Source organism: Nyctereutes procyonoides, unplaced genomic scaffold, assembly GCF_905146905.1.
Source record: "Nyctereutes procyonoides isolate TBG_1078 unplaced genomic scaffold, NYPRO_anot_genome, whole genome shotgun sequence".
Taxonomy (NCBI): Eukaryota; Metazoa; Chordata; class Mammalia; order Carnivora; family Canidae; genus Nyctereutes; species Nyctereutes procyonoides.
The window spans coordinates 8901047-8915830 of NW_026575131.1; the positions used below are offsets into that span (position 1 = coordinate 8901047).

A 14784-nucleotide genomic window follows, 5' to 3' on the forward strand; every position below is an offset into this window, starting at 1 on the left:
GGTAAAAAGAAAAGGTGAACCTTTTGGAGTTTTTGGAAGAAAAATTCCTAACCCGACTGTTAATGGAGTTTTCAGGGGCCTCCCAGGCCTTTCCCACCCGATTCTTTTTCCTGCTGCTTCCCCTTTTGTGAGCATTTCTTCCCCTTTTTGCTTGCAGTGAGTTCTCTTCTCCTGTAGGCTACAATGTGTCAGTTGTTATAAAATCCGGGAGGTGGAGCTTGGTGACGAGGTGGGTGGGGGAGCGCTCAGCCAGCCCTGCAGGGCGAGCAGTCCAGCCCTGGTTCACCCGAAGCTCAAACCTTGCAGCAGGAGAACTTCCATCTCGCTCTCCTGGCTTTGATCCTCACTGTGCATCAGACCCGAGGCGCCGAAGGGAGGGAGGATGCGAGATGACTGGCCCTTTGGCAACCTGACCATCTCCTTAGCAGAGCTTTTGAAAGCCAGCCGGGGACTGACTGCGCGACCGCGACCAAGGAGGCGCCGCGCCTCTCGTGGATGTGTGTGTGTGTGTGTGTGGGTGGGTGGGTGAGCGGGTGTGAGTGAGTGAATGTGTGTGTATGTGTGCGTGTAGATCACGACTGTGTGTGCGTGTCCGGATGAGTGTGAGAGTGCACGCGTGAGTGTGTTTGTGTGCGTGTGTGTGTGATTGCTCTTGGTTATTATTTCTGCGGAAGAAACATCTTGAAAATCTGGGACAGGTTACTGTGTTCCTAGGGTGGGAGTTCTTCTTTTGCAAGAGGAGCTGACCAGACCAAGCTCCTAGAGACATTCCCCCCCCCCCCCCCCCCCGGAGAGTAAAGAGAATTTTCCTCCCGGAACGAGAGGGATCCCCCCCCACCCCTGGTTCTGCAGCCTTGTAAAAGAGATTAGCCCCTAAACCTGTGAAATCGACTAGAGCCGTGTGATTACCAGGGCTTGAGAGAGGACTCGGGAAGAAAGAGAGAAATAAATCAAAAGCCTGTCAGTGCCTTTGGCCACGTTGGAAGATGTCATCTCAAACTAAGTTCAAGAAAGACAAAGAGATCATTGCCGAATATGAAGCCCAAATAAAAGGTGAGAAGAGGGCTGGGGAGTCATGCTTCCCCTCCCCTTTCCTTTTTCTCTTGCTTTGGCTTTCTTTTACCCTTTTTCCTCCCTGCCATCACGAAATGTTGTTATGCATCAATAATCTTATTGTGAGTAGAAACAGTGGCAGCCGCACAAGTCCAGACTGGTTTCAACTGCAGAGAGCGCTGGCGCTGGCAGTATGGATTATAGAATGGGCAGCAATCACTGCATTGCAGGTGTGTGAGGAGGATCCTACGCCCGGCTTTAGGAGTGCGGCGGATACTCCATCATCTTGGCGGTGACATGCCACTCTAAGGCCATTTTGACAGTCACTGCCTCCTCCCCCCTTCCATGCTGAAAGCCCCCGAATGTGGTCTTTTTATGATCTGCATTTATTTTTCTTTCTTCTTTTTGGTTTTTGTCATTGCTTTCCCTTGCCTCTTTCTCTGGGCTGGAAGCCACATACATGTGCACAGGGAAGCAGCATCCCTGGGCTGCAATTCTTTGTCAGTGTTTCTCTGCTGGCCTGGGTTGCCATGGATTAACTGTTATAGGGCATATCGATCCGAAGTAATGCAGGCATTTAGGCATAAAGAGGGAGCTCGGTGAAGAAAATGTATTCTCTCACAGTGTGCAGCCCCAATCACCGGCCGTCCGCTGGTGAGCGTGTGGGGTCATCAGCCCTCATTCAAAGCCAACAGCTTAGTGTGCCGTTTCGGCTGGTAGGAGCTGCCTGGCTGCCCTGCCGTAGTGCCTGAGGAAGCCTGCCAGCAGGGTGAGATGACCTCTGGCTGCTTGTTCCAGCTCTGCTGCCACGGGGTGCACGCTCCTCTTAGAAGCTGCTCCCCAAACCCTCACTAACAAGGCAAGATAAGAAACCAGACACAATCAGATAAATGCAGGCGGAATCCTCATTCACGCCAGACTGGGGTTCTCCCACCTTCATGAGTTTTAGGCTCAGCTTTGGCAAGGAGAACCTAAAAGCACCATGCCCACCGCTTTGCCTGAGGATGTACCCCGAGGGAAGCCTGGGCCTGCGCCTCTCAGTGTCTGGTCTCTTTCTGGTTGTGGATCTCCTTGCTGCGACACAGGGTGTGTTGTGGTCTTCCATGGAGAGGCTGAAGACGGAAGATGTCTTCAGGGCATATTGATGCCTGCCCTTGAGGCTCCGGGTGGACTATTTGAGCAAGTTGGTCATTTGGGGCCCCTGGGAGACCTGAGACTGCCACACCTGCTTTTCGGTGCTGCTGCAGCTCCGGACTCGGTGACCCAGGAAGTCGGGTCGCCTCCCCAGGAGCAGCGGGAGGCCGGCATCCACAGCTGCTGCACACGCTTCAGATGCTTGGGAACCTTTGGGAGGGGAGCAGCCATCAGGGGAGGGCTTTGTTTTTTTTCCAGTCTCGCCAAACGTCTTTTGCCTTTTAGTTCTGGTTGGACCCGGCATGCTAATCACCTCTGGGTAAACCCTAGGGCAAAATAAGCAGAAAACCCTGCTCCAGTGTTCAGTTCAGTATGGAAAACAGTGACTTAGACGATGTTTCAGCCTTGCTGAGAATTTAGGAGCAAGCCCTTTAGTGGTTAGAGATTTGAATTCACCCGACTGCTCCAATACAAAAGCCCAGGTTCAGTCTTTTGCATACACACTTTTTAGCGAGTTTGTATTTTGTAAGATGAATGTTAGCTGATTATTATTGTTCTTTTTAACTGAGGTTCCCCCAAAAATGCTACAACAGAGAAGGGGATGTTCAGTCTTGGACATTTTGGGGGTTTTCATTAGCATTGTCGTGGTAGAAAATAACATTTGTATTTTGGATTTTTGGATTACGACTACCACTGGGCCTGTGGGAACTTTGCTTGGGGATCAATTAAGCATTTATTCCTCTGGCTGGTTCTTTTTTTTTTTTTTTCTTAATACTTTTTTGCCTTTCACTTTTATTTTAACAACTACTCAGCAAGTCCAAGGTAACGCATGTCAGCAGGAAATTTGTCCAGATGATCTTGTCTCTTCCAGACGCTAAAGGTCTCTACATTGTGGTTAAAGCTGTTGAATTTTATTCCTTTAGAACTGATACCCACAAGCCTTAGGTCAGTATTGTTGCTGTGCCCAAAACCGTCTGGAATCTTTCAAAATTCTGTTTATTATCCTCCTAATTACTGATGTACATACAGGGCTCTACACTTTCTTTGGCTCACTCCCAATCGGCACTACTCTCAGCCTGCACAATGTATGGAAAGGGTTCGTATGAGCTCTGATATAGACATGAGGAAACGGAGGCCTGATGGGTTGGAATGACTTGCCCAAGGTCACAAGGCTGGAAATGTGAAGGCAGCAGATCTTGTTTCCCAAGACATCATCTGCCTGAAGCTGCCCCTTGAAGGATTGATGTCAGTAGCAGATGGCGGTTTTGTGGTGGGGACTGGCTGCCTCTTGATGGGGCTCCATTGTTTACTCTCTTACTTTTATTCCTTGCCTTTGTTGCTTTGCCTCTGAAGAGCGTTTGACCAATCACCAAAAATAACGCCTGATGCCAGTTTCCTTTCTCCTTGGATATCATTTCACCAGTTTGGTGCAAACACTTCACTTACTTAGATTTTGTCCTCTGTGAATTGAGGGAGGTGAAGTATTTGGTTTTTTAAAAATGGTACTGAGTTCTTTGTTGACTTATTACTCTCTTTTATCTCTTTTTCAAGAATTTATTGACCTAAGGAGGAGGTTTTAAAACTGTTTTTTTTTTTCCTATTGTAAAAAATTTCAGATCCATGCCTTCTCTTGCCTCATCAAATACCTGAATCCCTTGGCTTATGTATTTGCAACATAGTAGTATATCATGTGCTTGTACATTTCCAGTGATGGGGAATGCATCACTTCCCACGCCTACGTAGTCTACCTATGGATAGCTCTGACTGTTGTAAGTGGGTTGTATGTCCACCTATTTATTCTATAGTATCCTCCCCTTGGGATTTCATAGCACAAGACAGATACTTCTTCCCCATGACTGCCCATTGGATGTTTGGAGATTCCGATCATAGCCCCTGGACTATGATTATCCTCATTTGCTCATGCAAGATGCTTATCTGCTGCTTAATCATCTTTGCTCTCCTTTGGATTTACGTGTGCTGGGTTGCAAACTCCAGTGCCTTTGGGTGCTTGGCAGATAGAATCAAAGAGTGAAACTGGCCAAGTAAGATGACTTGCGGTAGTTGGTCCACCACCTCATTGAGGGCAATAGAAGAAAGGGTGGTGGTGATTATGGTAGGCTTGAGATCATGTGTCCCGTTCATATGGAAAGTCACTACTTGTGTTCAGCCTATTGTTGCCATTTAGGAATGTAGACTTAACTAGATCTTTCAATTTCTCAGCAGATGCCAGAGATCTAGATGAGAGCTTTATGCTATTAATGATATTTTGCCAAGGTACACTGGCGGGGTCCATTAGTAGAACCTGAGACTCTTGATCTTGTGGGGTCATGAGTTCAATCAAGCCCCATGTTCAGTATACATATTACTTACAAAAATTTAAAAAGTTTTGTGACCCTTGATCTCAGGGTTGTGAATTCGAGCCCCACACTGGGTATGAAGATTGCTTAAAAATAAAATGTTAGGGGGTACCTGGGTGGCTCAGTGATTTGAGTGTCTGCCTTTGGCTCAGATTGTGATCCTGGGGTCCTGGAATCAAGTCCCGCATTGGGCTCCCTGCAGAGAGCCTGCTTCTCCCCCTGCCTATGTCTCTGCCTTTCTTTTATTTATTTAAAGATAAATAAAATCTTTAAAAAAAGATATTTTGCCAAATAGACCTTCAAAAGATCATACTATCAAAGATCTTCTTCAAGAGTGGCACTAAATTTTATATAAAGGTCTCTGGATGTGGTCAGAGAAAGAAAATAATTATCACCTCTTTTATGCTGAATGTTTAATGCTTCTTAATATAGCCCAAGGGTTGAATTAGCCCTTTCACTGCCCACCTTCTCATTGTACCATATTTATTATACCTGTCATATTTTTCCAATCCACTAGGGTAAGAGTTTTGTCAGAGAGAAGAAAATGATATGAATTTAGTAGGACTTGTTTTGGTGACCCTGTCCTGGCTCCGAATGGACTCTCTCTCCTGTCTAAGGTGCTTACAAGTGTCTCTTTATGAATTTGTTCAAGAATTTTGTTTGAGAGTGACATCACATTCTCTAGTCTGGAAATGGCACATTATAACTTCTTTCCCCTTTTGAAAATCGCAGTAACATTTGCCCATCTCCAGAGTTTTGGCATCTATCCTATTTTTCACAATTCCCTCAAAGATTGCTGATAGTGTTTGATAATCTTATTTGCCAGAGTTCTCAGTATCCTGGGCTCTAATTCACCTTGCTGTCAGACTTATATAATGGTCTGTTCTTCTTTCATTCAGAGTTCCCATTTCCATTGCAACCTAATAGAACATTGAAATAGAAACACAATGACTGACTTTGGTGTTTTGTTTTTTAATTATACATCCATAGTCATTTTAGGCCATCTTTTTAATAGCAAAAGTCCAGAGTTTGGGGGAAGAAGAGCAGATTTTGAAGAAGATCACAGAGAAGTACTTATTTACTCATTCATTTATATATTCATTCACTAAACATTGATTATCTACTTTGTTCTTGGTCTTGTGCTGGGTGTTGTGATACAGAATATATGATACATTCTTGGCTTTCTAAGAGTTTTCTTGAAATACAGTGATAAAATCAGTGAAGGAAATTTAAAAAAACTCAGAACACAAAAACTTTCAACTGAGCACCAGAATGAGTTTAGTCTTAAAGAGATGATGCCGTTGAATGAGTAGTGGGGACTGTGGCTGATTAGTGAGCTCACCTAGAGGAGTCAGCTGCTGCTCAGCTCATCCTTGCTGCCAGGCAGGATGTAAACCCAGAGTTATCAGTTCTTTCATTGTTTCAAGGGCATCTGAATTTTAAAACAAAATGTTCTGATTTTTATTTAAATTTTTAAAAAATTTAAGAATTTTACAAAACAAAATGTTTTGATTTTTATTTAAATTTAAAAAAATCTTTAAATTTTTTATTTAAAATTTTTAAAATTTAGAAATTAAAAATATTTTAAAAATTGGGTTATCTTTTTAATTTTTGAGCTGTAAGAGTTCTTTTTTGAGTTGAGGGATGGGGTGCATGGGTGGTTCAGTCAGTTAAGTGTCCAACTCAGGTCATGATCTCAGGGTCATGAGATGGAGCCCTGCATGGGGCTCAGTGGGGCTTGGTGCTGCTCAGTGCAGAGTCTGCTTAAGTTTTTCTCTCTCCCTCTCCCTTTGCCCTTCCTCTTGCTCATGTGTGTGCTCTCTCTCTCTCTCAGTAAATAAACAAAATCTTAATATGTTTCTTTTTTTTTTTTTAAAGATTTTGTTTATTCATTCATGAAAGACACACAGAGAGGCAGAGACACAGGCAGAGGGAGAAGCAGGCTCCATGTAGGAAGCCCGATGTGGGACTCGATCCCCAGACCCCAGGATCACACCCTGAGCCAAAGGCAGATGCTCAACCGCTGAGCCACCCAGGTGTCCCTAAATAAACAAAATCTTAAAAAAAAATAAAAGGGAGGATAGTTGACGCACAATGTTTTTTTTTTAATTTTTATTTATTTATTTATTTATGATAGTCAGAGAGAGAGAGAGAGAGGCAGAGACATAGGCAGAGGGAGAAGCAGGCTCCATGCACCGGGAGCCCGACGTGGGATTCGATCCCGGGTCTCCAGGATCGCGCCCTGGGCCAAAGGCAGGCGCCAAACCGCTGCGCCACCCCAGGGATCCTCAGTTGACGCACAATGTTAGTTTCATGTGTACAACATAGTGATCCCACAACTCTATATGTTACACTATGCTAAGCTCACAGGTGTAGCTACCATCGGTCACTATACACTATTACGATACTGTGGACTATATTCCCTATGCTGTGCCTTTCATCTCTGTGTTTTATTAATTCCATAACTGGAAGCCTTCATCTCCCACTTCCCTTCACTGATTTCTCTCATCTCTCCACCCCCTCCCTCTGACAACCATCAGTTTGTTCTTTGTACTTATGGGTCTGTTTCTACTTTTGTTTGCTCATTTGTTTTGTTTTTAAGACTCCACACATAAATTAGATCATATGGTATTTGTCTTTCTCTGACTTACTTAGCATAATAGCCTCTAGGTGTGTCCATGTTGTTACAAATGGCAAGATCTTACTCTTTTTTTATGGCTGAGTAATATTCCATCGTATATGTGTGTGTATGTGTATATACGTATATATCACATCATATATACATATATGTATCACATCTTCTTTATCCATTCATCTATCTATCTACCTATCTATCTATTCATCAGATTTGTGTTTTTGTTTTCTTTGGGTAAATGCCCAGCAGTGGAATTACTGGGTCATACCGTGTTTCTATTTTAAAGATTTTATTTATTTATTCATAGAGACAGAGAGAGAGAGAGGCAGAGACACAGGCAGAGGGAGAAGCAGACTCCATGCACTGGGAGCCCGACATGGGACCCGATCCCGGGTCTCCAGAATCATGCTCTGGGCCAAAGGCAGGCGCCAAACTGCTGAGCCACGCAGGGATCCCCCAGTGTTTCTATTTTAATTTTTTGAGGAACCAATATGATGTATTCCACAGTGGCTGCACCAATTTACATTACCATCAACAGTGCCCAAGGGTTCCTTTTTGGAGCTATAATAGTTCTTTATTTTAAATACACATCCCTTTGCAGATATATGATTTGCAAATATTTTCCCCCATTCTGTGGGTTATCCTTTTCCTTTTTTTGATGGTGCCCTTTGAAGCACAAAAGTATTTAATTTTTATGAAGTTTAGATTATCTATTTATTCTCATGCTTTTCATGTCATATCTAGGTCTCTTTTGCCAAGTCCAAGGCCATGATGAAAATCTCTTGATTTTTAATGTAGCTCAAATTTTTAAGAAACGCTATGCTACCTGAACAAACCCATCAGTAAGACAGTGTTAGCTTATGGCCCAGCACTTTGCAACTTCTGGCCTACAAGTTGAAGTCCATAAAAGGTCTTGGTGATGGAGCCTCGGCCAGTTTTCTTGTTTTATCTTCAGCTGTTTTCTCTATAATAAGCCTGTGCTCCAACAACCACATGAAACCAATCCTTGTCTGTGAATCCTCCATACTTCTTCCCACCTTGAAATCTTTCCCCATTTGTGCCTTTGTTTTGTTTAAAATATCCCCCTCCTCTCACCTTTCTTTGTCTGGCCAATTGCTGACTATCCTTCAATGCCTGCCCAAATAATACCTGCTTCCACAATATCTTCCTAATAACTCTCCTAGGCAGATTTAGTGGTTCCCTCACACCTGCCTTCCCCCTCCCCATATTCTGAGCCTTATTATCCTATATTACAGTCTTGTGATCAATTCTTTGGTCATGAACTCTTGAGGCCAGAAATGCTCATGGTCATTTTGTTTCTCCAATGTGGTTGGCACAAGATAGGTTGAGAGAGTGACTGTTAAGTTACTAATAAGAAATTTTACTTTTATGACTTTTAGCTAACAGTTATTTGCTTTGACATGTGTCTTAGTCTGCTATAACAAAATACCATGAAAGAGGAGGCTTAAACAATAGACATTTATTTCTCACAGTTCTGGAGGCTGGAAGTCCAAGATTAAGGTACCAACAGATTTGGTTCCTGGTTTTGTAGGTGGCTGCCCTGTCAGTGTATGTTCACATGGCCTTTGCTCAGTGTGTAGAGAGAGAGAGAGCTGTCTTCCTCTTCATATAAGGGCACTAATCCCATCACAAGGGCCCCAACTTCTTGACCTTCTACTAAATCAAGTTATCTCCCCAAAGCCTCATCTACCTCTAAATACCATCACTTTGGGGATTAAGGCTTCAACATATGAATTTGGAGGGGGAGACACAAACACTCAACCTATGAGTGTTTTTTGTTCATTGAAAGTGGGGGTTTTATTGAGAAAGGAAGTACCCTCCAAAGTTTGCTGAAGTTCCTTGTTTGTCCCTGATAGTGGAGATTTGGTGGTGACTGATGTGTTGAAAGCCAAGGTGATGTTTGATGAGGTGATGTTTGCCACAGTCATGGTGGAGTGTGCATTCCAGACTCTTTCCATTTTGGGGACTCAGTGGATCTGTGGATCTGTATTGGCTGTTTTTGTAGTTGTCAACCACCAGCGTTTGTTAGAGACAACCTTTCCTTTCTAGAAACTTCTCTCATTCATTCATTCATTCATTCACTTACTCATTCATCAGTGGCCATTACAAGTCATGCTTCAAGCTATATAACTTTATTTAGCAGTGGGAGGTAATTAACTTTTATTTAGCTCCAGGTCTCAGTCATATATAACAGTATCTCATTTTGTGATCTCAGTAATTCTCTGAGGTAGTGATTATTATTCCCATATTATAGATTAAAAGCTCTAATGTTCAGAGAAGTAAAATAAATTATGACATTGCATAGCAAACAGTGGCAGAGCTAGGGTTTAAGTGGAGCCTTCCTGACTTCCAGCTGTATGGGTAGGCAGGAACCATCCCAAGGTAATGTGGCTCTAAAACCCACGGGTTCCTTTATTGGGTGGTCTGAGATGGGTCTTAATCTTTGACTTCCTACCCTTTCTAAAACTGCAACTCCCCCCCCCTTTTGTTTTTTTGAAGATTTTATTTGTTTATTCATGAAAGACACAGTAAGAGAGACAAAGACATAGGCAGAGGGAGAAGCAGACTCCCTCTGGGACTGATATGGGACTCGCCGTCCTGAGCCGAAGGCAGACGCTCAACTGCTGAGCCACCCAGGCATCCCTGTAACTCCTCTTCTAATCCAACTTTTCCTAGTGCTCACTGGACTCCACCTGGCTGTGTCAGATCCCTTCACACGCATATCCCCCCCCCCCCCCCCCGCGCCATGGAGTCACCTTTGGCAAAGTGCCCACTGGAGTATTCCTGTAGACTTGACTGAGGCTATCACATCTAACTCTGTCAAACCTGGAAATATGGAACCGGAAATCTGAGTTGTCTTCTAGTCCAGGTCTCCAATTTCTCTACCCTCCACCCACCCCAGATGTGGAAACTGATGTTCAGAGAAGGGTTCTGGCTTGTAGATACTTGTAGACCATACTTCTAGGAGGGGGAAAGCTCTCTCTGCTAGGCCCATTGCTGTAGGCTTGTGCCTGGCCTTGAGTTGGTGATCAATAAATGTATGGAGTTGAATTGCTCTGGTGGGTGGTACAAGCTCAAGTGCTGGTGGTTGCCTGGGAGGCAGAGCTGAGTGGTACCTTGGAGAGCAGGATGAAGCAAGGATGTAATAGGGAAAGGATAGGAAGGGATGTTAGGCTAGGTCAGAAATTGGGTCCTTTCCTTGTTGTTGCCGGGAGGAGACAGGGGTTGACTTCCTCAAGATGCTGAGTTTCAGAACCTCTGGCCTAATACAGGACCGAGCAAGTCGTGTCCTGGGCTTCATTTCACTTGTAAATGATTCATTCCTGATGCTTATTGATGTTTATAAAATATCTTGGCTGGCCAGGAGTGGGATTTTTGGCTCTGTTTTCTTAATTTGTTTAATCATTAGGCCAATTTATGTTTGGAGTAGTGTTCACTGAAATGTATCCCATAAAATTGGATGTAAAGAGGCATTAGGTGGGAAAAATAGTTCTGTGGTGAAAATGAGTCTTGGAAGTTCTAACATAAACTAAGTTAAATAGGTTTGTTTCCCGCAGGACTTCTGGGAACCTCGAATGTGTTAAGTACGAAGTGCCAAGAAGGGGCCATGGGCTTTTCTCAAACTTGTTCAATCTTGTAGACATTTTTCATGGAGTATTTCTTTTTTCTTTTTTTTTTTTTTTTTTAATGATAGTCACAGAGAGAGAGAGAGGCAGAGACACAGGCAGAGGGAGAAGCAGGCTCCACGCACCGGGAGCCCGACGTGGGATTCGATCCTGGGTCTCCAGGATCGCGCCCTGGGCCAAAGGCAGGCGCCAAACCGCTGCGCCACCCAGGGATCCCCTCATGGAGTATTTCATAAGACTTTATTCCTGAGATTACATTTGGAAAATATCAGACGACACAGTTTGTGGATTATCCTGATTCTTTTTTTTTTTAATTTTTATTTATTTATGATAGTCACAGAGAGAGAGAGAGAGAGGCAGAGACACAGGCAGAGGGAGAAGCAGGCTCCATGCACCGGGAGCCCGATGCGGGATTCGATCCGGGGTCTCCAGGACCGCGCCCTGGGCCAAAGGCAAGCGCCAAACCGCTGCGCCACCCAGGGATCCCGATTATCCTGATTCTTTCTTTTCTTGACCAGTTCCCTAATTTTTATACTTTTCTAAGAGGGCAGTTTGAAGAGGGGAAGAAGTAAAACAAATGTGTATCTAGCTCAGCTAAGTGATATTGATGTGGTGTTTTGAGGTCACTTAGAAAATGTGGGTTTTGACATCTCCAATTACAGAGCGCTCAACCATTGATTTAAATGGTAATTTGGCGACAGCTTGCCCTGATCAATATGCGTGGCGTGTGGCCGTCTGCGTGTGACAGTGAGGGGATGCTCTCAGCTGCAGTGTTCAAGGTGCCTTGAGTGGACCTCAGCACTGCCCCTGGGATTGTACAGTCGATGCCAGGGGACAGTGGTGCAGAGGAACTTGTTGAAGCCCATAGCCTGTGTGCCTCAATGAACAGATCTCAGCCACAAATCCAAGTGTATGAGAAATGTGTTTTTCTGTAACTTGATTTCCACTTCTCATCTCCCTTTTCTGCTGGGGGTGGCAGAAATAAATATAAGTCAATTTGGGGTTTCCCCTCTACCCTTTAGTGTTGTGCCCCAAGGTCCAGGAGACTGAGGCAGTGCCAAGGGACATCTCTTGTGGTTTATCATCAATCTGCTTTGGCAACTGAGATAACTTCCTTCCCTTCAAGTCTTCCGTGGCCTGCCCATGCCAGTGATCCTTCCTCTTTGTTCCCTGTCTCCAGACTCCTTCCTGTGTCCCTCTCTTCAGGCCTTCCATACTGTTTGCAAGCACCAGGAGTCATCCTGGTGCTCACATACCATGCTGAGTTGTGGGGGACTCTGGACATTTGTCTCAGGCCTGTCTTTTTCTTTTCTATTCTTTTTTTTTTTTTTTTTTTATTCATGAGAGACAGAGAGAGAGAGGCAGAGATAGAGGCAGAGGGAGAAGCAGGCTCTATGCAGGGAGCCCAATGTGGGACTTAATCTGGGGACCACAGAATCATGCCCTGAACCAAAGACAGATGCTCAACAGCTGAGCCACCCAATGGTCCCTATCTTAAGGCTGTCTTGCTGAACCCTGCTCTTGCTTCTCTTCCAGTGCCTCTCTAGAGCTGTCTGGCTGAGGAAGCAGCCCAGCTCCTCTCTGTTCTCAGATTCTCCAAGTCTACATGGGAGTTCCTTTGTCACCCTTTTCCCCTTGGCTTGCTTGGGATGAGGCAGGGGTGCAGGCTGTTTTCCTATAGATCCATAAAATCTACATACACTTTCCTTTACTGACCCCTGGAAATCTTTATCTAGGTATAGATTAGGGGTGGTATCCTGGCTCTTTGTCACCCCGACATTCCCTCAAAGCTATTGTCCATAATCTACATTCTTTCTATTCTCCCTGAGGGGTAGGCTTTTGAAAGTCAAAAGCCAAGAATTGATTCTTTCTGTATTATCCCTGAGGCAATGAACATAGAATGCCTTCCTTGCCTGAATCTGGTTCAGAAACCCTTAAAGAAATATGGAAGAAAAACCTTCAATATTTCAAGATATTAATTGTAGTGAATTTCCTTTCTTTGCCACCTGCACCATCCTGGCCCAGACCCCTGTCACCTCTTGCTGGGACCATGACAACATTCTTCTAACTCAGGGTTTCTCAGTCTCTACACTACTGATATTTGGAGTTTGATTAGTTTTTGTTGTAGGGGCTGTCCTGACCTCTACCCACTAGATGTCTGTAGCACCCATTTCCTTCTCTCAAGCTGTGACAACCAAAAATGTCTCCAGACATTGCTGATTGTTCCCTGGAAGGGGTGGGGGGTATGTGGCGGCAAAACGGCCTAGTTGAAAGCCAGTGACCTAACTGGTCTCCCTGCTTTTTCTCTTATTCTTATAGCCTGTTCTCTGCACAGTGGCCAGCAGTACTCCTTACACAATTTAAATCTAACTATAGGGCAGCCCGGGTGGCTCAGTGGTTTAGCGCCACCTTCAGCCCAGGGTGTGATCCTGGAGTCCCGGGATCGAGCCCCACGTCAGGCTCCCTGCATGGAGCCTGCTTCCCCCTCTGCCTGTGTCTCTGCCTCTCTCTCTCTCTCTCTCTCTCTCTCTCTCTCTGTGTGTGTGTGTCTCTCATGAATAAATAAATAAAATCTTAAAAAAAAATCTAACTATGTTGCTCTCTGGTTCCAGACCCTTCAGTAGCATCTCATTGGGTAAGAGTCAAATCCAGGGGTACCTGGGTGGCTCAGTCGGTTAAGCACTTGACTCTTGATTTTGGTTCAGGTCATGATCTCAGGGTCCTGCGATCAGGCCCTGTGTCAGGCCCCCTGTTCAGGCCCTGATTTGGGCTCCTGCATTGGCCCCATGCTCAGCATGACATCTGCTTGGAATTCTCTCTCTCTTTTTTTTTTTTTAATTTTTATTTTATTTTATTTATTTATGATAGGCACACAGTGAGAGAGAGAGAGAGAGAGAGGCAGAGACACAGGCAGAGGGAGAAGCAGGCTCCATGCACCGGGAGCCCAACGTGGGACTCGTGCCCCGGGCCAAAGGCAGGCGCTAAACCGCTGCGCCACCCAGGGATCCCCTTGGAATTCTCTCTATCCCTCTCCTTCTATCCCTCCCCTTGCTCACTCTCTCAATAAATAAAATCTTAGGGGTGCGGGGGTGGCTCAGTTAGTTAAGTGTCTGCCTCTGGTGAGGTCATGATCCTGGGGTTTTGGATCGAGCCCTGCATGGAGCCTGCTTCTCCCCCTTCTTGTGTGTGCATGTTTACTTTATCTCTCTCTGTCAAATAAATTTTTAAAAATCTTTTAAGAAATCATAAAAAGAAAAAAAGTTGAATCCAAACCCCTTGCTAGGCTCAAGCCATATTCTGCCCATCTTGGCCACCTTACGTCTCCACAGTCCAAGCTTATAACCCACTTTGGGCCTTTGCACATAGTTTTTACCTCTCTTTAGAATCCTTTTCCCCTGGATTGTCACATGGCTAGCTCCTTCTTGGTATTCAGCTTTCAGCCCTCATGTCACTTCCTGACCACCCAACCTTAAATAGCCATGAAGTAACTAGTAGATTAACTGACTTGAATTCTCAGCAGAGCACTTATGGCTATATGATATTTTCCCTTCTTTATTTCTTCTCTTTACCAGAATTGAAAGTCTCTGAGAATGAGACTTTTGTTTCTTTTGTCCATTTGTGTTTTGTTAGCTCTTGGAACAGACCTTGGTATATAATAGGTGGTCAAAATATTTGTTGAATGAATAAATGAACATATATTTCCTTTTGATGGACTTTGCACATAAGCACATGTGGGTGTTCTGTTTCAGGGCACATGAGATTGTACTGGGAATTGCAGTTCAGAAGAACATAAACAGATTTAGGCTTTTCCCAAACCCTGACAGAAAGGTAATTCAGGAAGATAAAGAATCCAAAGAATAGATAATTGTGTCTATGCAGGACTGTCCAAGTCATTAGAGGGAATGAGGTAGAGGGACCATGTGGCCACTTGCAGGGATACTGCAGGGAATCCAACATT

The 14784-nt window shown here is 44.4% G+C and overlaps 1 protein-coding gene across 2 annotated transcripts in view; it reads left to right on the top strand.

The window, feature by feature from the left end:
* Positions 1–866: 866 nt before the first annotated feature.
* The window catches only part of SRGAP3 (SLIT-ROBO Rho GTPase activating protein 3), a 249479-nt gene continuing 235561 nt past the window's right edge, over positions 867–14784 (top strand). For both annotated transcript variants that reach the window (XM_055344234.1, XM_055344236.1), the window contains exon 1: positions 867–1053. In XM_055344234.1, coding sequence (XP_055200209.1) covers positions 987–1053 — 67 coding nt within the window. In that variant the 5' untranslated portion in view covers positions 867–986. The remainder of the gene's footprint in view (positions 1054–14784) is intronic.